The following is a 22,750-nucleotide window of genomic DNA, read 5'->3' on the forward strand; positions in this document are numbered from 1 at the left end:
TGTTCAGCCAGAACAATGAAAAAATACAATAAAGCCTGAATTCACTTATTTAATTACAATATGCATTTTAAAAGATACCATTTTAAAGCAACTTAGCGATAGAAGCTTGTTTTCATGAATCAAGGATGTTTTCTTTTTCTCTGTTAAGATTTAAATTCATCACCTCAGCTGCAAGAGAAGGCACGTGCTCAACCAAGGAGCTGCCAGCAGACCAACTTTTGCAATAAATGCTGTGCAGAAAGATCTGTGTAATCCTACACATCCCTCAAGTCCTCTGGCAAATGCATCTTCCCAGAACTCAGAGCAGATAGAAGGGGGAGAATGCATGAGCACACAGAGGATGGGGTAGCTACATTCAGGGGTTTAGAAGTCCCCTGTAACCCAGCAGGTGAGCAGTATGCCCAGCACAGCTACATTTGTAAAACACTCTTCATTACAAATCACCTTTTTTCCTTTTTCATTCTCAGACTCTCCATTTTTATAAAACTTGCAATATAGAATATGATTTTCCCTAGCTGCTTTATTACCAGAAATAAGTTTTCATTATCTCTTTTTGAGTTTTAGCATTACCAGCTTCATTCACTGTAGTCTGGGAGACAACAGAGTTAGCTTCTCAGTGTCAGTGTTCTTAAAACCAATCCTACTCTTTGGACTTTCAAGAATTTTTAACATCACAATGCCTCTAATATTTAAAAAAAACAACAACACAAAAACCCACAAATATTGATTAAACTCCATTCACTTTTAAGCACAGAGTTCAGCAGAAATACATAGCTAAAATAAAAACAAAATGCAAATATATGGGATTTTTCTTGCACATGTATGCAGTTTCATGACTATTCACTTAGAAATGCAGCAGAGGGTAAAATTCATTTAAGGCCATCTAACTGTTACTTCTGCCTGCACATCAAGATCTCACTAAGCCTTTTTTTATTTTCTTAACTGTTTACCTGCTCTGAATTTCTTTGTTCACATTGTTAGTTCAAGGTATTTGTGAGCTTTACTCACCAAGCAAAGGAGTCAGCTTTGTTTTTCCCAGTCTTTCATTTTCTTCCACTTACCCTTCCCCTCCCCATCCTTATTTCATTTTGTCTTTGAACTTCAAAAAAATAAAATATTAACTGTAAAATGCTGTGTCAGAATACCACTAAGGCAGCAAGGTTAAAAATCACTAAAAAAAGCCTAAGAAATACAAAAGCTAATGTTCCAGTAGGAACATTAATTTCATCATACTGCACATACTTTTTTTTCTTTTATTCCCATTTTTCTCTGCTACATGAATATTTCAGTAGATTGGCTCCAGTACGCTAAGATACAGAGCACAATCTAATACATGTTGTGTTTGGAGAAGGAATACAGCATGGCTTCAACTGCGCAATATTTAGAACAAATTTTAATCCCATCGTTCATCATTTGAGTTTTCTCCATCTGTGAAGTTGGTGACATGAAGAACCAAGGCAGAGGCAGGTGTTACTTTGCAGATATTGCGGTCTGGTTCAATCAGGGCTCCATAAACCTTGCTAAAATCTTTCTTTGTCCTTGTGCCCTAACTGCGTTGGAAAGCAGAGTGGCCTTTTCTCTAAATCTCTCCTGTGTGCCCTTCTCATGCCTTGGCTTTTGAAATTAAAAGCAACACAGCAGCTTCTTTTTCGCACCTACTTTTTAAAGTTTGGATATTGTTACTCTTCTGCACTCCAACAGTGTAATTAAATTAACGTTCTGTGAGCTTGTTGTGTCTCTGCATCTGTGTACACTGGGTGATCACCACTGGGATTAATCAAGAACAAAGCAAAATTAGCACAAAAGATTTATTTTATCCTATTCCTATTTCCTTTACAGTATTTTTATGTATGCGCCTGTTATTTCATAATACAGAAAACTTCTGTGAAACACAGAAGAAACTTAAGTCTGATTAAATTTTTATATTCGGTGTATATGGAATAGCCCTTGAGATATCCTGTCTATCAATTCATGCTACTGCTAGTGTGGTTTCTCACTCTGACACTAACGGCGTCACTGCAGCTGGACTCAGCAAGAGCTATTCTGGCGTCACTTGATTTCCTTACAGTTTTCATGGCTGTTTATTGCAAAATGGAAGCATCACCAAACTGGCAGAGCACAGTACCATCCTATCTGCAGCCCTGACCTGTGCACTAATCAGTTCTTAGATGAGAAGGAAGTCTTCTGAGTTGGATAATTATTGAAGCTGTATGGAAGTGCCGGTGTTCAGGTTTCAGCACCTCTGAGACATATTTTATTCACCTACATCACATAAAGTCATTGCACTATTAGTAAAGTTTCTGCAAATGTTTTTCCAAGAGCAGAGGTGGACCTCATAGTTTTATTGTGTTTGCAATTGGTTTGGAACAGCTCTGCTCAATTGAGATTGCTCCCTTCCCCTTATTTAATCTCTGCCCTTTTCTGCTATTGCCCTGAGCACACTGTCGATATCTTATACCAATGCAGAATGACTACACTGACAGCTACAAGAAAGAAATTTCACTGCTATTGCTTCTGTGAAGGGGACCCCTAATTCACAAATCAATTTTACTGGCTGTGTATGAAGAACTAATACTTTTAAGACTCTGATATCCACTTTTCAATGACGATGCCTGCTGAAGTAAGAATTAAATTCAGATCCATAAACAACATTATATAATAGTGGAGGAAACGCTGTCATAAAAGCAAAAAAACTTTCACAACAATTCATCAAAATTGTTACCCTGACAAATAGGCCTTTTAACTGTAATTTCCCTCTTGTTCTTAAACTCTTTGCTAGCCACTGTCAGCAGTATCCTTTATATAAAAAATAAATGACTCCATTGGCCTATAACTAACATTTCAGACTAATGCTGGGAAAGATTGAATTCAGCCTCAGTTTCCCATTTGCTACAGCTAGCCAGAGAAGATACGGCTTTGTGGAAAAGATCTTAGCTGTAACAGCAACTATCCTGTGGGTGAGAAGGGGAGAGTGTTCCTCCTTTCTTGTTACACTCAATGTACAACACAGACATCTCACCACTGACCCTCTCAAGAAGGCAGTTGCCACCAAAGCAGTGGGGCTTCTTGTAAGCCTTCCCAAAAGGTAAAACTACCTCAGCATCTTATACACTGGTAAATAAGAAAAGTTCCTCCTTTTGAGTCATTTGCCTATAACCCTGGATTAACCACAAGATTTAAGGCAGTCTTGTTCCCACTGCTCGCTCAGCAGCAGTTTTTGTGGATGGAGCCCTGGTTCTCTCCTATGCTCTGTTCTACACTCAGACACTCATTTTGCTCTTCTCACTGGAGATACTAGTTTGTTAGGAGGAGTTGTCCTTGTCCTTTGGTACCTGAGCCCTCTCCTTCAAACAGATCAAGAGAGTTAAGCTCTTGTGTTTCGTAGGATGTGCCCCATTCACTGGCTAGGCCAGTAGATGCAGCACTGGCTCAGAATATACTGGGTCTGGGCTCAGATCACTCTTCTGACTATGACACTGCAGCTCGCTTTGTCCCCCAGATCATTTTGACTCTCTGCTTGCTGCTCATTCTCTCCTACTGAACCTGCTCTGCTTATACTGAATAATTAAGTATTCACTGGGTCAGAGAGATTGGTTGTGAGGCACCCGCTTGAGAGGGAATTCCTACCTAATCTTTGCTTTATTAATATTTCCTAGCTTATTTTAAATATTCAGTGGAGCAGGAACTGAAATTCAAGTCTCCCTTCAAAGCCTCATGAAACCTGACAAAGCTACAGGCATGGCCAGAAATGGAGGTACTTCAGGAACTTCAGTGCTGAGAAGGCAGCCCTGGGGGCTGGCAGCATTGACTTTTGGCTTCAGCACTAAACCAGGGATTTAGGAATCCATGCCTTGCTAAGGCCTCTCACAGATCAAATCCTAGGATCATGTCCTGATCCTAGAATTACAAAAGAAAAATAACACTTGCCAAAGAAAGTAACAAACACTTAACTTAAACTTGTCCTTCTCTTCAATTCAAGCCATTAAAATAATATAGGGAATTAAAATGTAATATTCTTACAAGCTGGATTTTCAGGGGTGAAGATTTGCCCAGGAGAACTGTGTTTGAAGAGGGATTTTTCCAGTTTATCTACAATACACTTCTCCAACATTTTTGACAGTAACGCTCTCACTGCACTGCTGCTGAGACAGCATTCCTTGTTTCTTGGTCCCCAAATCCAATGTTAAAGCTGATTTCCACTGAATTTTACCATTGAGTCATCAAAGAAAATGATAACAACTTATTCTCAAAGCAGAAGAGTGTTCCACATCCAGCTGAGGAGTATTGATAATTTGTTTTGGAAGGAGATGAAAATACTACCTGCACTGTGAGGCTTTGCACTGCAGGATACCCAGCAGTACATGCATTCATTCCCAAGAGACAGCCAAAAACTCCTATGTTCCTACTGAAGTCGGTGTTGTCTTTTAAAGGTGACGGGGGGCTTTAGCTAGCTAACAGTCTTGCTGCTTCAATCAAAACTCTGTATTTGTGTCCATGCGTTCTGCCCTTCCTGCTGTTTGTACTGAAGCATCTCTTGAACCTCAGGAAGAGCCCCAGTGTAACTAAGGATATATTTTCTCCTTTATCCCATAATAACCTCTAATACAGCAAGCAGCATAACAATTTCTGGTTAGTTGATGTGCAGAGTACCATCACACACTAGCAACTATACAGTCCTGCTGCATACAATCATTTATATTGGCCATCAATGGTCTTTTTTTTTTTTTCCCCCCAAAACTAAGTAGAGTAAGGGGTTATTTATTGCAGCTATACGTTAATTATTATTTTTTTTAATAATAAAAATATGTCTGCTGAAAAAAAGCTTTTTGGGGGATTCCAATCCTTTGTGACAGGAGAAAAATTTCCCAGTATATGGTATTGATGACCATGGCCAGAAGACAAAATAATCAAATTCTCAGAAACCCCTCAGCGGAAGATGAAAGCAATTTAACAGAAAAGGGAAAAGAGCAAGACCTGACCTTACCAAAGTATAGATTTGTTAATGTCTCAAACACAAACTGTTCATTTCCATAGTTCTTGCAGTGTTTGATTTTTCCTTAAAAGCTGAGTCTGGAATTATTTCAAAGGAAGCAAATGGAAACAAAAAACCAAGAAATCTTACATGATTTCACTTTAGGAGTTCCTTAATAGCATCACAAAAGCACAGTGACAGGGGAGTCTGGAGGGATTAATTTGTTGTTTTAAAAAGAAAGCCATTTGTAATGTTGTAATGTGTTGGGTCATACCATCATTAAAGGTAGGTTTGTCTCCAAAAGTGGAACAGACCTCTTACTTTCAGAGTTTCACTGTACAGAGCAAGCACTCAAGAAAAGAGCAGCATTTTTTCTCATAGCCAGAAAAGAAAAATTATGCAGGAGGATTTGTTTATATCCACATCCTGCTAGCAACAAGCTAGTCCTGGGCTGAAAAAGGTCATGAAATTACTTCTGTTGGTAGAACAGATGAGCAAAAGATATCAAATAAGTAATTGACATAATATAACCATCAAGTTATTTGCAGGAGTAACATATTAATAGGATAATCTTAAGCTTGGCTGCTGCCGAGGTTCTGCATATGTAGAAACAGATGTTCCTTCAAACTCTCCCCTTCTAATGTGGACCTAATGCCTAGCTCGACTTTGGACTCAGCCCAGGAGGAGGAATTTGTTACAACAGCTTATTCCCAGAAAACTCATTACCTGTCTCTTCCAAGGACAAGGCAATGGAAATGTCCCAGAGGGCTAGATCCTGCCTGTGGGTGCCAGATGGACCAGGCTATGTGTCATCCACTTCTTTTCTCCAACATTTGCACCTAATTATTTCTTCCACTATAGCCTCCATTGTCTTAGCCATTTTCAAAGCTCCCAGCACAGGACTTCTTCCATCTCAGGACAGCTTTCTGTATAGCCTATCCCTAGGGATCTTCTCAGCATGAGGAATTACATTAGCCTGGCACTCACTATTTTTAATTGGCTAAATCTCCACAAGTCATCTTGAAACAATATACTGAAATTAGTCTTATTGTGCTATTTACAACCATCTGAATCTTTTTTATGATTCTTATGCCATGCGGCGCAAATATTTGTTTTCTCAATGATAAAACAAGATGACAGACCAAGAGCTAATAAAGAGGGATTGTCAAACTATAGAAGTTATGAAAAGAACCTCATAATGTTCGCCTTTCCTCATATAACGGAGATTTGATGGTAGAATTCATATGACTTGAATTCTGATGTGAAACAGCTTGTTCTGAAGGCACATGCAGAGAAAAAGAAAGGCGGTATCAAAAATGTAGATCTGCTCAGAGAGCAAGAAAATATAGGCAGACAGACCTTTTGAAAATATCTGTGCAAAATAAAGGAGAAAGAAATGGGAACAGTAGGGCAGCATGGCGTCTATTTTGGCTTGCTATCCCATGGGGATAATGCAGATGGAGCCTTTTTTTCCTAAAGAGTTCCAGAGTTGTCTAAAGGATTAGATGTTAGCATGGAACCAGCTTGATTTAATTGATGATATTGTTAATGAAATGCGGAGTTTATTAAGAAAAAGGTTTGTAAAACTGCAGAAAGTGATGCAATCCCATTTTTCCATTGTGTCCCTCAATATCAAACCAGGAACAACACACAGTAAAAACATAAAGTTCCCTGCACAGTACCCTCCACAGGGTACTGGCAAGCTCTAAGCTGCAGCATCATGTTTGGATTTGGATATCATTCTTCAAGAAATATATGGTCATTCTAGAGGCAAGCAACAAGAAAGATCATTGAGTTAGCAAGCATGGTCTGCTGAAAACTTCCTAGTAAGGGTCTGAGGTTTTCAAAAGACAAGTTTGCTTCAGCAGGGAGAAAAGAAACTGCTGCCCACATCCACTAGAGGAAGACAGTTTGTCATTTCTTAAACTGCCCTTGTAGAAATGTCAAGCTTTTCAGAAGAATCCAATAGGAAAAAAATTCTAAACCAGCTACACCCTGAAGAGACTCAAATTTCTGTCACTGGAGGCTTTTAACAGATAGTGCTTTACACTGTATTCAAAATGATGGGAAGCAATTACACAGCCAGTTACCACGTTTCAGCTGACAAGTGGCAACAACCCCATGGCTTGGTAGTTTTCTGTACCTGGGAATGCCCAGAAAAAGCAGCTTCATGGACACAGTTTATTGGAAATGTGTGGATTGAGTAAATATTTCTAGTTCTTAGTTTGGAGCCAGTGGGGCTTAATTTAGGATGACAGAATAACAGTCACATCAACCAATACACAAACCTTCTGTAGAATAACAACATTCATCCCCCTGGAGATCTGAACTCTGAAAATGATCTCTTGACCTAAGCAGTCTCAGTGACCCTTAATTATGCACTGATATCAACAGAAAGATTATTCTTCTATTTCCATGGTAACGGTACCAGCGAACAGCAAAGCTATCAAGGTCAGGCGTATAAACTGAGAAAGAAAAGTAATTTTCTGTAATGGTTCATACGAGCCTTAACTGCAGCACTGCCAAATAAATAGCCGTATACTTGCTTGATCGCCTGTCTCAAATGTACGTAAGGGGGGAAAAAAGAATTGCCAGATTACAACTACAATCACACTGCCTTGCTGCCTGGTTTCTAAAACTGCTTGCTAGTGACTGTTGCTTCAGAGGATAACACAAACTGCAGAAAAGCATTTAGCTGTGCAGTGCTGTGATGTGAGGAACTCATTTTCTTATTAAGTTGGTTTTAAAGAAATGAGGCAACATATGGTTTTTATTGTGTTTATCAAAGTTAATGTCATAGCTGACGCTGTATTACTTACAAAAAGCCCAGCAAGAGGTCATAAAAATTCCTCCAAAATATTTTCCAGCTTGTTGAAATAAAAATGTTTTACTTACGGGTTTGATTCCCACCTTCTCTAAAGGCCTACCTGCAAATGGAAAAACCAGAACAACCTACGTACTTTCCTACTAACCTTCTTTCCAAAACGCCTGTAACGTATCTACAGGTAATGGCACTTCATTATGTAAATGAAGACAGTATCTAAAAGCTTGAAAGGACTTCTGATTCTAAAACAGGGCATTTTCTTTGTTGCAATTACCCATATTTTTCATTTATTTTCTGTATTTTGTGAATGCATTGTCGGGAAAATATGTAAATCACAGTTAGCTAAGAGCTGTGTCACACTGGGTAGTGATTTACATGGCTGCTCAGAGCTCTGCAAAAGGTGCATGTTTAAATAAGCGTTTACTTTATGCGTTGGTATAACTATAATATTTGTCTTATTATTCTGCATAAAGCTGACAAAGAATTCTAGGATTATAAATTAGGCCAGGGACATAAAAGCAGCGGCAGTTCAAGCAAGCTCTTGCAGTTATTGCTGTTCACAGTGAGTTGTACCATTTCATGATGAATGACCAGCATTTAACTGTTACTCTGGTACCAGGCATAAAGCTATGACTAATACACCATCCTCCTCCTGCTGAGACATTTATGGCTTAAATCAGGTATTAAAAGATTGAAATCTAAAAGAAATTAAGGCATTTTTAAAACAAAAGAATGTGCACACCAAAGCACTTTTTCACTGCAGATCTTCTGAAGTTGACATTTTCTGCTGTTTTAAGTCTAATAAGCACTGGGCTGAGATCTGTAGCGGTACAGAGAATAGTTAAACCCCACTGAAGTCATCTTAGGCTCATGATGTCTCTTCAGAGACGTGAAAAGTACAAAGCAGAACACTGGAAAAAAAGACAGAAAGAGGAGGAGAGTGAAGGAAAGAGAGGGACTGAGAGGCAGCAGACAGTAAGAGATTTGTCACTAAGGTCACACAGCAAGTCCCCAGCAGGCCCTGGCATGCAAGGCAGTGCCCCACAGACCATGCTGCTTGTAAATGGGGACACTGGGGAAAAAAACAACAAAACTCTTCTCTCAAAAATGAGCAGTTTTTCAAGTAGGCTCCTGGAGCAGACTTATAGATATCAGTGTTACATTCACATGAAGCAGTTAGTGTTGGGAACTTACGAAATCCCAATCTTACGAAGAAAAACCTATTGCTGTCTCGGGGCTCAGAAATTAGGGACACGAGCAGTGTGAATTTTAGCTAAGCTGTCAGTAGTTCGTCTGGTTGTTTATCACTGTTAACGTCGTGTCTTTATTACCCCTCCTAATAAAGAAGAAATTAGAACATGGAGTTCAGAGTTCCTTTGGAGCCCATAATCAACAGGCCCTGCTCACTCTTGCGCCGTAAATCCTATTTAAGGAGAAAAGACAAAGGAAAACCAGCTCCCATAAAGGATGATCTTGGCTCAGAAAAAGGCAAGCAAGAAAAAATAAGCTGTGAAAGGACTCACAGTGTCATCTTGTCCGAGTCAGCCACAAGGCAGAGTCATTTGTCACTCTTGGCATCAGGATTAGCTGTGACAGACATTTGTGCAGCCACTTCTGGAAGTTGTTCAAAGACAAACTCAGCAGCTCATCAGGTGATCAGCTCCGTTGCTTTGATACTCTCCTTCCACTATTGGAAGTTTGAAGATACTTGATTTTTTCATCAGTTTAGGATTCTTTCTATTTGTCCCTTTTTCTGTGCCCTTGAAGAAGTGCCTCCTTCCTACAGCAGTGTTTTTACATACTTGCAAACTTTTACCACTCCTCCTGAAATGTGCCTGGAGCCTTTCATCAGTGCTTCAATTCTCAACATCTGTACTAAAGGAAGCACTACCATTACTGACATTATGGTTACTATAAGATTAGCACTTCCCATTAATACTCTTATTGCCAGCATTTAAACCCATGTATTTTTAGTTTAAAATGCTGAGTTTAATAAGATACCCAAACTGCATTTGTATTTGTCATATTCAATGAGCCAAAAATTTAATTTTGTTGAAGACATTATCATTGGCAGTAGCATGTCAGCTCACTAATTGTCATTGCTTAATACATCCCTTTTAATTATTTCCTTTATTGCCAGTCACTCTCCTCCTTCCAAGGGTTTCCATGACGTACATCGCTCATCCTGTTTGAAGCCATGTACAATGAACATGATTTCTTACGGTTGGAAATTGTTAAGAAAGAACTGCTGAGGGCAGATTCAACTTGCCAAACTGTTCTTTCTAACTGATGGCTCTCCCTCAGCAAACAGAAAAAGCTCATTTCTCTTTTGACAGAGCAGAGAGAAGCAGAGCTCTGTGTCTCTGAGGGATGCAGCTGCTGTTTGTCAGCAAGGCACAGAAAGGATTTTCTAGTGCTATGGGTCTTGAATCCCTGCGGACTTTTAGAAGAGTTTGACAAGACTGTGACTTGTTTCTCATCCTTGAAGGGAGAGGGGAGAAAAAGAAATTCTCTAATGGTATTGCAAAGGGGTGGAATTTAGTTATGTAGAGAGGTTATGGTATCTTCTTTGTTAGGAGAGCTCTCATGAGAGCTTCAGGTTATGTGTCGTGATTGACAAGTGCATTCTCCAAAAATGAACAGCTGGAAATAATCCTTAGAAAGAGAAGTCTTTGCACTGCAAGTGACATGAAACAGACATTGAGTTGCAAGAGAAAAGTGCAACTAATACACAGTTCCTTGCAGAATAAAGCCTCACATTAAAAGCAGCTCTGACTTGGAAGAGTGTTACTTGAGACAAAAGGTGACTGGGTTGAAAGGCAGGCAGTATTTCTATAAACAATGTAAAATAGTGATGTGGAGTTGTGGCATGGAAAGGATCACTGATTAAGAGGGTGAGCAATTTGCCACAGCACATTCAGTGTGCTGCGGAATATAATAGATGGCTTTGCAAAGTGCTTCAGAATGGTCAATTACGTGTTTGAACTCTACAGATGTCTGCAGCATCATGAGCTGCTGGCAGGCAGCCCTCATGTATTTGGATCTGTCAAAGGGAAAATTTTTCTGTACGGCTTATTTCCCCCCAGATAACAAAAGGAAAGAATAGACTTGCAGTAAAGCTATGTACCCTGTTTTCAAGTATGCCCAAGGTGGTTTATGCTACCTTTGAAAGTGCAGAAGGAGCTGACACAACAGCTTGACTTGCTTACCCTGTTGAACTTTTCTTGAAGCCCTGTCTTGCTATTGCCATTCATTCCAATATTCAGTCATTAATTTAACTAAACAGAAAAAGCGTAACTCCTTCCCTCAGCGGAGAACTAAGAGACTGTTTCCTATTTTACTGAATGAAGATCAAGTTTTGAGGGATGAAGGAAAAGAGTAAAGTGATCAAAAAATGGAGTAAAAAGCAAATATTTCTAATTATGTTGTAATTGCTTTCTCTGTGAATGATTACAGTAGCTATAACGTCAGGTTCACTGGCTTCTGAACTGTACACCTTATAGAGAAATTATATCAACTTTTGCCACTCTTTGGGCCATTTCAGACCAAGCAATGAAATAGTATATGACAAGAGCTGGACTTGGGCAATTGATTGAAGAAAAAGTTGATGGAATTCTCTCTGTTCTGCTCAGTACAGTGCAAAATGAAGTAGCTGTGGAAGTGCAGAGATACAGTTAAGAATTATATCTTTATTTCTAGATTAAAACTACTTTTACTGCAACAGAGGTGTGTTTGCCTTCTTCCTCTACTACAATCCCTATTAAACTTACTGCAGATTTAAGGTCTATGAAAATTGCATTATAACCCCTGTAATCCAGGAGACAAGTAACTCCAATAATCAAACATCCTACCTGTGACAGACTTAATCAGGAAAGAGTTCTCCTCTTGGAGTATATCACATTTTATTACAAATGTGCACATTTTTAAAGCACTGTCACGTTAGACGACTTTTCTCACTGTAACAGAGAAGTAAATTCCCAAGTAAACACAGCACCAAGGCTTGGAAGGGGCAGAGCAGCAATTAAAAAAAACAAAACTGTTTTATTCCTAGCCAGAGTAAATGCATACACTAAGAGAGGAATTAAGATTTTATATGCAGCAGGAATAAGTTAAAAAAACTCAGTGTTCAAATGGTCCATAACTCAAGAAAGTAATCATTTGCTTCTTCGAGCACGTGAGCAATTCCATTAAACTAATCTGATTTAATTGCATTTAGCTTAGAGAGACTACTTATATGTTTAAACACAAACATATAATTAATTATTTCCCTAAATGAAAGTCCAGTCAAGAAGAATGAATAATGCAAACAAATGTGCATATGCATTTAAATTTGTATTTGATTCAGTATTCTATATAGTAAAACATTCAAATTAACCTTTTGGTGGGAAGTCTGTTCCCTGACTGCAAAACATTCTCATAATGCAACATCCAAATTAGTTATTACATGACATTACTTTACTGAGAGTCAATAGTCCATCATCTGGCAAGAAGCTCAAAAACAATCCATCGCATCTAAGTGAAAAAGCTCAGACAAGTTTGTGGTCAGCATGCTTCAGAAAGAATACAGAAAGCATAATATTCAGTGAATTCAAGTAAGAAATAGGATCTCTTAATAATTCCTTGCTCATCTTTCACCACCAAACTGTTTTGCAGTATTAGTTTCAGGTGATAAATAAGCGACCACTCACACATACACACATTCTAATTATACAGTGACCAAATATCTCCTGCCAGACTGTCACAGGAGTCGTTATGTGTTAACTAGCATCTCTGATCATACACTGTTTAATTAATTGTATTAATTTTTCCTTAGTTTCTTGTGTTGTTTTTTTTTTTTAATTATGTATCACAGACTTTACTCCTGTATACTTTTTCAATTTATATTTTATGTTGGAGCTATTATTATTTTCTTTTAAAAAATAATAACATAAAAACACGTCTACATCTGCCTGTATCTCCAAAAATAGGGGGAAATGATCAGCAAAATTCTGTCTGATATCTTCATTATGACAAGCAACATAATGTCCAGCACTTTATTCTGGGCGGAATGTGAATTGGGAGGACTATGAATTAATTATTTTTATGATATAAAAAAAAATAAATTAATGCTTTCCTTGTCTGCTTTGGCTTTTAAACATGAAGTTTGATGGAAGCTGCCTTCAGAGCTGAGCAGTGGCTCATCCTGATGCAAATTCTGTGGTCATATTCGAGTCAGCGTTTAAGAGGACCTGTTGCCACACAGAAAATCAGGAACAATTACTCTAAATAATTACATCAGTTTATTGATGTCTGTTGCCAAGAGAAACAAGTCTTTGTACATAATATCCAATTGCGTTGCCAAGTAACTTAATCTTTAGGGAAACTAAATACAATCCAGCACTAACACTTCTCTTACAATAAATGTCTTCTCTAATTGATATCATCATGGCTCATAACTTTGTCTTTGTTCTGACAATTTCCTAAAGTAATCTCTGCTCAGTCATGGCCTGATGCCCTCGAGGGGTGAATTATGACACTGGACTTGTTGGTGCTCAGGGGGTATCTGTGTTGGAGCCAGGCAACCTGGGCTTCCTTCAGATTCACTGAGGAGAAAGCAGAACCTTTAAGGCAAGTGTGTCAAGCAGACGAGAAGGACTGCAGGGCAGAAACACACATTTCTCCAGTGATCAGGGAGTGCAGGTGAGTAGAGGTTTCTGCTTTGAGGTGCTCTCCCACCCGGGCTGCCAGCTGAAATGGAAGCCAGAGCTCTTCAATGTGATAGAACTCTTCCTTCGGCCAGAAAGCCTGGCGAGAGACAAGCCTGATGATGGGCCAGCTCTGTAAACATGCAGGCTGAGGTTTTCAAACCTGAATGCCTGCAACTGCTGTTTGTTTGGACTCAGCAGCAGCTGTAAGGGTGAAGTCTGTTAGGTGCCTACAGCAGATGTAAATATTGGCCTGAGTTACCAAGGAGAGACAGCCAGCACCTCTCTTAACACTCCTATCACAGCACTTCAGATGCTCTTTAGCCAGTTTTGCAATGCCTTTTGGTTCATTACCACTTGTAACCTTCTAAGCCCCCACTGTATCATCTAAATTGTTGCAGACAGAAACTCAATGTTTCTTACTGTGCTTTCCATTTAAATTTCATTCCAGCTTGAAAAGAATGCATTGAAATCTCTTTCCCTTTCAAGTTTATTGGATTGAGCAGTTCTCATTTTCTTTATTTTGTCTTTTGCTTTACAAAACAGTGAATGCAGCCCAAAAACCCCCTTCCTCCCTATGAAACACTTTGCTACAGCAAAGAACTAAGACACCGTGACAAAGTACTTTCCTGTCTGACCAAAATCATGTTATGCCATGTTAATTTAGATGTTTCCAAGAAAAGCTTTATAAATTCTTTCTAACATATTCCATTTTCCCCCATAGCTAATGTCAAATGAATGGCCCTACCCAGATGGGTGCCTGACAGGCCCTTTGTTTAAGGCTTGTGAGGCACAATGCAGTTTGTGATCTTCACTGATTTCTCCCTAAGCCAATTGCACTTGTTGATTCAAAAACCACCTTGTGGTTCTTGCTGACAGCAACTTGACAGGAACTGGAGGGCTATTGCATTTTTCTGTTATCTCTGTGCTCTTTGTCACTGATTCATTTTGCTGTGCTTATCCACTCTCATTAGTTAACAGCCTCTAATCAACATCTATGATTCTTCAGTGGTTGCAGGCATTTTCATTTCACTACAAAAAAACATTTCCCAACCAGCTGTCAGAACAGAGCCCGCTCTTGTTTTGTTCTCTTCCTTCTTGGAAAACAGTACTATGGACAGAATGATTTCACACCAGACACAAACTCTTCTCACCTGTATAAGGAGTACTGATGACAAGAAAATAAATCTATTGCTACAAAGGCCTTCTTTTTCTTTTCTTTTTTTTCCAACAGATACACCAGTTACTTTTTCCATGGCATCCGCTGTACAAGAAATTCTAATTCAGCCTGCCTCACTGCTATGATGAATCAGGTTGTTAACAATCTCTAAGGTCTGTACAGCTATTTATGCTTTTCTCCTTTCAAGTTTCTGAGGACCCATTTCTGTAATGGTATCTATAGAATAAGAGCTATTCTGTATGTTCTGTCTACCTTTTGATATATCTTATTTAATCAATTTATTTTTATGAAGAAGAGCTTATTCCTGATTGTTGTCACATACACCTTCTCGTTAGTTATTAGGTCAAATCCTAAAACCATACTTTGAAAATACTTGACACAAAGAACATCATCTTAAGGTGCACAGACACTTCGTTTTTTCAGTACAGAGCTCTACCATTCACGATCTATAGCTGTTAATATTTAAGCTATAGTCTATAAGCTATATATAGTCAAGTGTAAATGCATTTCATCTTATTTCTAGAACAACTATCCTTAAACATTTTTCTTATTTATCCATACATAGCTTTATATGAATATGTATATATATTTAGAGAGAGATGGAGAGAAAGAGAGAGTGGTGTGCAGGGTACAGCGTGTATTGAATCGACTCTTCATTGTAATACAAGTAAGGAAACACCTAAGTGCATAGAGCTATCTGTGCAGCTCCTATCTGTGGATGTTCTCTTGCTTTCATAATTCTGACAATGGATACAAATTGTCATTGACAATACACAGTTATTTGCTTTCCAAAGTTCTATATTTCCTTTGTATTTCTGAAGGTAACAGGGACTCATCCAAATCTGAAACAGTTATTTTAATTCCCAGTCTTTTCATTTTACTACAACTTAATTATGGTATAGATTTTTGTGTAGACTTATTTACTGTTTTTCGTCTCCTGTGGGTAAGTGTACAATAAGTAAACAAGTTTACAATAAGTAAACTAACATCTATCAGGTATCTGTCACCAATATCGTAAACTTAATGGCATTTTAAAAATTACGTAAGTAACTCAAGCATAAAAATGATTCCTTATGACACTAATTCAGATCAGTGGCGCCGCACCTTATCACACAACAGCCTGTGACTCAGAAACATTAAGCACAAACCATCGACACATTCTTCCTCTACCCAAGTTATAAACTGCTTGAGATATTACAGCCTATTTTGTATTTGAACTAAAGTGTCTTTAGAAGGTAAAACTCAAAATGCAACATTCAGCATCTTACTTTAAATTCAATATATTAAGTTGTCCTCTTACTTAACCACGTATAATCCTACAGGCTTTAGACATCAGAATTTATCCTTACGTACTCAGATGCAGCAATGTATCTACCTTAAATTTCCCCTCTAGCCTCAATAACACAGTATTTAAAAGATGATACACTCAGAGAAGTCACAATCCCTGGGGGCTCAAAGCACCTTGATATAAAGACACAATTGAGTTTAAGAACACATTTAAATCCAGTGTAAGTCTCTGTGCTTTGCAGTATCAAGAGAGTATTAAAAATAAGCATATGCCTCAATATTTTGCTAAACTGGGGCTAGAAACAAGTTTATCCTTTGAAAGAATGGAATAGTTGCAATACCCAAGTACAGATTAATCATACTTTAAAAATAGCTGTAAGAGGAAAGTCTCCATTGACAAAAAAGGAAAATAATGAATCAGCAAATGCTGGAGATTGTAATAAGCAGAAAAACAGCTTAGCTCATGCCAAAGTAAAGGCTTCATACCAAGCTGCATTTGGCTTTCATAAAATATAGGTTAATTGGCTGCATTCAAGCAAATAATATGCTGCCTTTATCATTATTTGCTTTTTATTAAAAAGGAATGGTATCGGTGTTCTAGGAGAAGACCATTATACATGTCCCCAGGCTGTGACATGGGAGATTACTAACTTGTTATAGCAGAATTCAAGTATGAGAAACTTACTTGAAGGCATTGGCATCCCCGTGGACCTTATAGTTGTCTGCACTGATTCTTGAGATAACTCTTGTAACAGCAATGAGAATACCAATATTGACCTGAAGAAGACGAAACAAAACTTGATCAGGAAATCAAGAACTGACTGTGTCAGAGGTACAGAGTGCCCTAAGAGTGTACTGTGCAAATGCAACAGAAAATAGGAGCTTTACCTGCTGCTTTTATTTGGTGAAAGAGAGAGATTTCCAGTTTTGGACTGGTATAGTTTGACGTTTGTCAATGGATTTCCCTCTCCCCAACGCGGGTACTTGTGGCAGCTTGTGGTTTTTTTCTTTCTTCAGAAACAGCTTTCTTCTTTCAGATGAGGCCAGATTGACACACTGATTCACAACTAAAGTGTCCAGGATCCTTATTCTACAATTAAATACTCTGATAACGTACCACCAGGTGACAAATTAGACAAGAACTTCAGTGAACAGGAGTCTGTCTGTGTCTGTGTGCTCTTTGGTTTTGTCCTTTCATATGCACTGGCTTCAGAAAGCACTTTTCTCACTAGACTTCACAATGTATTATTCTTGTTTCTTACCAAGTCTGCTTGCAGCTTAAGGATGAGATTATTTTAAACGAGCAGTGAGAAAAATATGTTAAGCCTGAACTCTGCTCTTCAAAAACCCTACATGTTTTGATGTCAGGGATGAAAAGAATTCCCACCAGAAACCTAGGAATTCTTGAAACACCTAACACTGAAAAGGTGCAACAAAGGGAAGTTTCTCTGGAGTCACAGGTGAAGAAAGAAAGAAATCTTCATCATTTTAAGGAGATGTGGCAAAGACTGTCTTGTTTTGCAGAGACCTTAGGTCTAAAGAAAAAAGAAAAGGAGAGAGACTGTGAAGGTGAAAGACACGTCCCCTCTTTCTGTCCAAAGTTAGGCATCAGCTACAAAGCTGATAATTAGCTTCAAGAAAAAGGAAAGCACAAAGCTCTCTTAAACTAACATATAAAAATAATTCATTATAGTACGACTGCTCAGTTAAGACTAAACCATCATAATACATTTTAAAATAAATTTTCTCATTTGGGTAGCAAGGGGGGTGAGTTAAAAATGATTAAGTTTGGTGATAATTGTTTTTGTGTCATTTTTCAAATTTCATGACCACTTCTTGTAGGTCTCTAAGGGTAGATTATCACCTAGTGTAAAATGTAAGGATAGATGTGGTAGTTCGTTTCTGCCATGGCTTTTTAGCCCATCCATAGAATTCCCTGTAGAACAAAACTGCTTTTCAATTACAAGTATATTCATTGTTCAATCGGCTTTACAGAGATTAATAAGAAGTGAAATTGAATGCTCTTGTGATCATTTTCCCTATTCCCACTAAATCATATATTGAAAATATTTTTAGCATCACTTTGAGGCAGTAACAAGCATTTCTGAGAAACCCATTTATATGCTAAATATGCATGTTGACTGAAGCAGCAAATGATGAATATGAACAAGTTGCACTTTCTCTTCTTTTTCTCTTCTTCCAAACTCTCCAGTTTTCTGCTTCATGTCCACCAAGCAATGCTCTGCAGCTCTTCATGGGAATTTCACAGGAATTCTGTATCCTTTACTTCTTCCCAAGCAAATTATCTCTCACCAGCCCTGTTTGGTCTTTTGTCCAAAGTATCAGTCTCCTCGTCTGACATTTCCTTGCAGATGTCTCATTGACAGCTCAAGTCCAACTGCTGAACCCTTTTTCCAGTGACTGCAAACAGCACTCCTGCCAAACTCAATCACCCCAGCCCTTACTTCCATTCCTAATTCTTGTTAGACAAATTGTCCTAGATTTTACCTTCTACACAGCGGTTTTTAAAATATGCAGATTGTGCATAAGTATTTAAAAAAACTGAAAAAATAAATTCCAGTGAAGTCAAGATGAAAGGATGAAACCTCATTCCTTAAATTCTGAGTTTCCTACAACTCACCAAAGTCAACAAGAGCTATAAGCAGCAACAAAGGGATACTCAGATTCTTGCAGACTTTCACTCAAACTGGACGGGAACCTTAAGAAGTGGTTATCAAAACACCACAAGCAAGATGGTCTCCAATGGGACAGAAACAAGATGGTTTGCTAAAGCACAAACAGCTGAGCATCTCCAGATTAATTTTAATTTCTTATGTAAAAATAAATGAAAGTGGAAATGAATTTCCTTTACATTTTGGCTTGTATAAAGTTGAAATTTAAGAAGACCTCGAGCTCCTCCTCTTGTGCAGTCAGTGTAATCATATCCCTTCCAGGGTGCTTTCGTTAATTATTTACAAGATGTGAAGAAAGCCCTGTGATCTGGCTGCTGATAAAAATAAGGTACTTGTAAAATTAACAACCAACCCTTATACTCAAGTCCCAAAGTTCTATGTTTAAATTTCCTAAACCACTTCAAAATTTCTGTTTAGATATTTTGAGAAATTAAAGTAATCTCAGTCAAAATAAACAGGCTAGCTATGAATGTCTTCTTTTGTTAATGTTTCGATAAGCAAAGCATGGAGTTATTTCCACTGTCTTTAAATGAGAAACCAAAACCAAAATACAGCCACTGAATTGTTCCTCCCAGGGATTTTTTTGGCATTTGAAATAAATGCTTAACTAATAACTTAATAGCAGAGTGATCAGTTGATGAAGCACTCCTTATGTTTTAGCATATATCAGAATGTTCAAAGTAGGAGAACAAACATTTAGATAAGAAAACTGTACATAAGCTCCTATTTCTTATTCTTCTGAAAGGCCAGACTGCCTGCCAGTTGCAGTTATTTTGCCTTAAAAGTACACAAGAACATGGAACTGACGACGCTCTACTTTTCAAGTACAGCTAATAACAATAGCACGTTTCCTAACTCACAGGATTCCTTTCAAGGCAGCTGGTCTGACCTCAGGAAATCACAACTCTGTGAAATCAGCAGGAGCTGCCACTTCCCATTGTGGCAGGCTTGATCCAGAGCCCACCAGAGCCCATGGAAAGGTCCCAGGGGCATCAGGAGCTCTGGCTCGCTCTGGTGGCAACCTGACTAACCTCACCTGACTGAAAATTGTCAGATCAGCAGAGAGTGAAATGAGTAAAAAAAGAACTCTCTCAATGTGAATACTTCTTGCCAACAGTTCTTTGGGTCAGATTTTTGGACATGGAAAAACACAAAGTTCGTGAGCCAAACTATCAGCAGTTCTAACACCTGATGCCTTTTCTCAGCTGTCCCAGTGGGATTTCTTGAGGTTCTCACTGGAAGAGCAGAATGAATGCAGCAAACAATGCGGTGAGATGACAGAAGTGATGAATTGTACCTTCAATACTTCCTCTCACTTTTTTTTCAAGGTTTTCACTCAGATTCCTTCCAGGTCTCATGAGATTTTTGTTGTTTCCTTAGTGCAGTGCAGAAATCCCATGAGTAAAACCTTCTGATGTGGTATGTTACATCCTGGCCAAGGAAAGGCTTGGCAGCACAGAGGAAATAAAATTTTTAAAAATGGATTAAACATGTTGCCTTAATTAAATCTATTGACCAGCTTTCCTCTGAAACCATAAACTATTTTAAGCTCCACTTCAGTTTTGGACAATGGTACAGGGAATTTACAGGGAATTATAATTGTTTCTTCAGATCTGAGATTTAACATATTCTCTGACAGCACAAGTTACTCTAATCTCTGCCATGGCATCATTAGTAGCACTGCAAGCTGTTGGAATTGCACCCCACTGCCAGATCACATCAGAGAAATCAGAGAGTGCGATGCATTTCCATACACAGAGATGTTCAAAACTGGGGGAATAATTTTGGAAAGCCTCATATGACACCTACCAATGCTGGTCCGATGTCCCAGACCAAATACAGGCCAAAGAGACTACTTTGAGTTGTTTTAGATTTCTTGTACATAACTTTCAGTTTTAATTTCTTACAATTTGTCTCATTGTTCTAAAAATCATTTCCTGTTTTTCTGTTGGTTAACTGAGAGGAAATTTAATTCTAAAATAATGACTAAATCCAATTTTAAAATATTAAACTGACTTATAACTGAGTGCTAGTAAGAAAAAGAGTAGCTTTGCTGCTGTGATCTGTTTGTTTGTGCTCTGTTTCACCACAGCACTTAAGTACGTACTTGATTTCAATAATTGAAGAAATCCTACTGTTTCAGCACCTTTAAACATCATCACTCCAGTTCTGCCACTTTTTCCCCTGACAAATGGTGTCTAATAAAGGGCATAAATTGCCACTTTTAAATCAGTTGGGCCCATCTGCAGAGTGAGATCCAATTCAACATACAAAAATGAGCTTAATTCTGCACTGGTACATAAAAGAATGAATAAAGGAAGACCATGAGGCTAACAGAGCTTACTAAAGCATGTATAAGCAGCAGGTGTAAAAGGAGGAAATCTCCTTCAAGATGCTTAACACTCATAAACAAGCACTAGTTGAAGCCAGCAGTGGCAGTCTCAGCCTGAGATTCAAGTTTCATGGTGTCCTATCTGAAGACACTGGTTACAAAACTAACATCCCTACAGCACAGAATTATGCTAGCAGTATGCTATTGAAAATCATGTAAGTCCATAAAAATGCTGTTTATTAGAAAGACTTGTGAAAAGTCATTGGGCAAGTAACTGCTTACAGAGAAAAGAATAGAAGGAACTACAAGAAACAATCCATCGCTGGGGGGAGATTGGGTTGTTCACTGTAGCACACCCACTGCTCTGCATACACAGATGCTTTCAGTAGAATTTCCTTAATTCTGCCATATCTATGGAAACACACCAAGGTAGCAGATGGTTGATAACAAACAAAGCCTTCTGCCAGAAGCTCTTACTGTCTTGTTCCAAAAATTCAGGTGCTTCATCAAGTTTTGTTTGTTTGTTTTGTTGTTGTTGTTTTTTGGCTTTGAAGTCATATTTTCCCAGGCATTCAACACTGGCTGAGGTTAGGCTGGCTTTCAAATTAATTGCAACAGTTTTTGTGGGAAGTTGCCTTACAAGGATGCTATTGAGTTTTGGTGTTGTGGTTGGGGACCAGGGGGATCTGAAGTGGATCCTTAAACCTTAAGGTGCAGGTAGAATTCCAAGGACCTACACATGGAAGGCACAATTTCTTTCCTCATATTCCTCAACTTTGGGTATGGGAATCCATTTAGGGCTGGGAGGATCTGCAAATTACTCCCCAGAAAAGTATGTGTGAGTATATTTTTCCCAGTCACACTCCTACCACATCATTCTGTTTTAAGGCTCCATGCTGTCTGTATTGACTGCGAGGCTGCAGCAGGACAAAAGCAGACTGGGTCTGCCTATTCTCTAGCGAGCGGGAGCTGAAAGGGGCAGGCCCCCTGTTTTCTTCACAGCATAATCCTTTTTCTTGGCAGAGATAAATTGTGGATGAAAGTCGTCAAAAACGGCTTTTTGAGGCGTATTTTCAGAGCTAAACACTAATTCACACAACTAGTGGCTAATTTTCTCTTTAAAGAGCAGAGGCACACATGCACACACAAAATAGTGTTTAGCCTTATTATTTCCCTATAGGCACTAACGTATTTTTCATCTAGCATATTCAATGCCCAGAGAGAATAATTTGTCAGCCAGCTTGCTGCTATTTTGCACAGAGAGACTGGGTTTAGACTATTTAACAAATTGCTCTACGTGAATCAACCTTGTGAGCTCATTCTTTCTCCTTTGCAAAACATTTGCATTCCTACAAGAATATAACTTGAGCTGCATAAATATTATATATCATAAGTGATAGCCAGATAGTTAAGCCCTTACGTTCATTGGCAAGCAGCTATGAATGCAAATTATTGAAGGCTGTGCTCACTCAGGTGAGTAAGTGCTTCACTATCTAGCGTGTTTTGATTAATATCATCTTTGGACAGCAGCTGGGAAAGATTTGATTTTACAAGTTGCATGTCATTTCCTCCTTTGCTGCTGAACAACGTCCAGAAAGCAAATGCTAATGTGAGAGGAGATATACATTATTTTAATTGCTCTCCAGTCATCAATATCCACACATCTTTGAACATAAACTCACATACAGAAGGTCAAAGGTACTGGTGAACACGACAATAACCTTGTCAGAACACAGTTCAGAGCCGTTTAGCCAATTCTAATCCTGTGATCAACATTT

General features: G+C 38.5%; 1 protein-coding gene and 1 long non-coding RNA gene across 6 annotated transcripts in view; one reads left to right on the top strand and one right to left on the bottom strand.

Annotated features, from left to right (window-relative positions):
- The window catches only part of LOC109370309 (uncharacterized), a 201,970-nt gene that overhangs the window by 91,545 nt on the left and 87,675 nt on the right, over positions 1 to 22,750 (top strand). The window contains exon 3 of one of the 3 annotated variants that reach the window (XR_014887063.1): positions 14,715 to 14,812. The exons of the other annotated variants lie outside the window; for them this stretch is intronic. This is a non-coding gene — a long non-coding RNA (uncharacterized LOC109370309). The remainder of the gene's footprint in view (positions 1 to 14,714; positions 14,813 to 22,750) is intronic. 3 annotated transcript variants of the gene reach the window in all.
- ADGRD1 (adhesion G protein-coupled receptor D1) overlaps positions 1 to 22,750 on the bottom strand; it is a 125,914-nt gene that overhangs the window by 9,653 nt on the left and 93,511 nt on the right. For all 3 annotated transcript variants that reach the window (XM_010720036.4, XM_010720037.4, XM_085238705.1), the window contains one exon: positions 16,633 to 16,724. In XM_010720036.4, coding sequence (XP_010718338.2) covers positions 16,633 to 16,724 — 92 coding nt within the window. The remainder of the gene's footprint in view (positions 1 to 16,632; positions 16,725 to 22,750) is intronic.

The sequence above is a fragment of the Meleagris gallopavo genome, chromosome 17 (genome assembly GCF_905368555.1).
Source record: "Meleagris gallopavo chromosome 17, MGAL_WU_HG_1.1, whole genome shotgun sequence".
Lineage (NCBI taxonomy): Eukaryota > Metazoa > Chordata > Aves > Galliformes > Phasianidae > Meleagris > Meleagris gallopavo.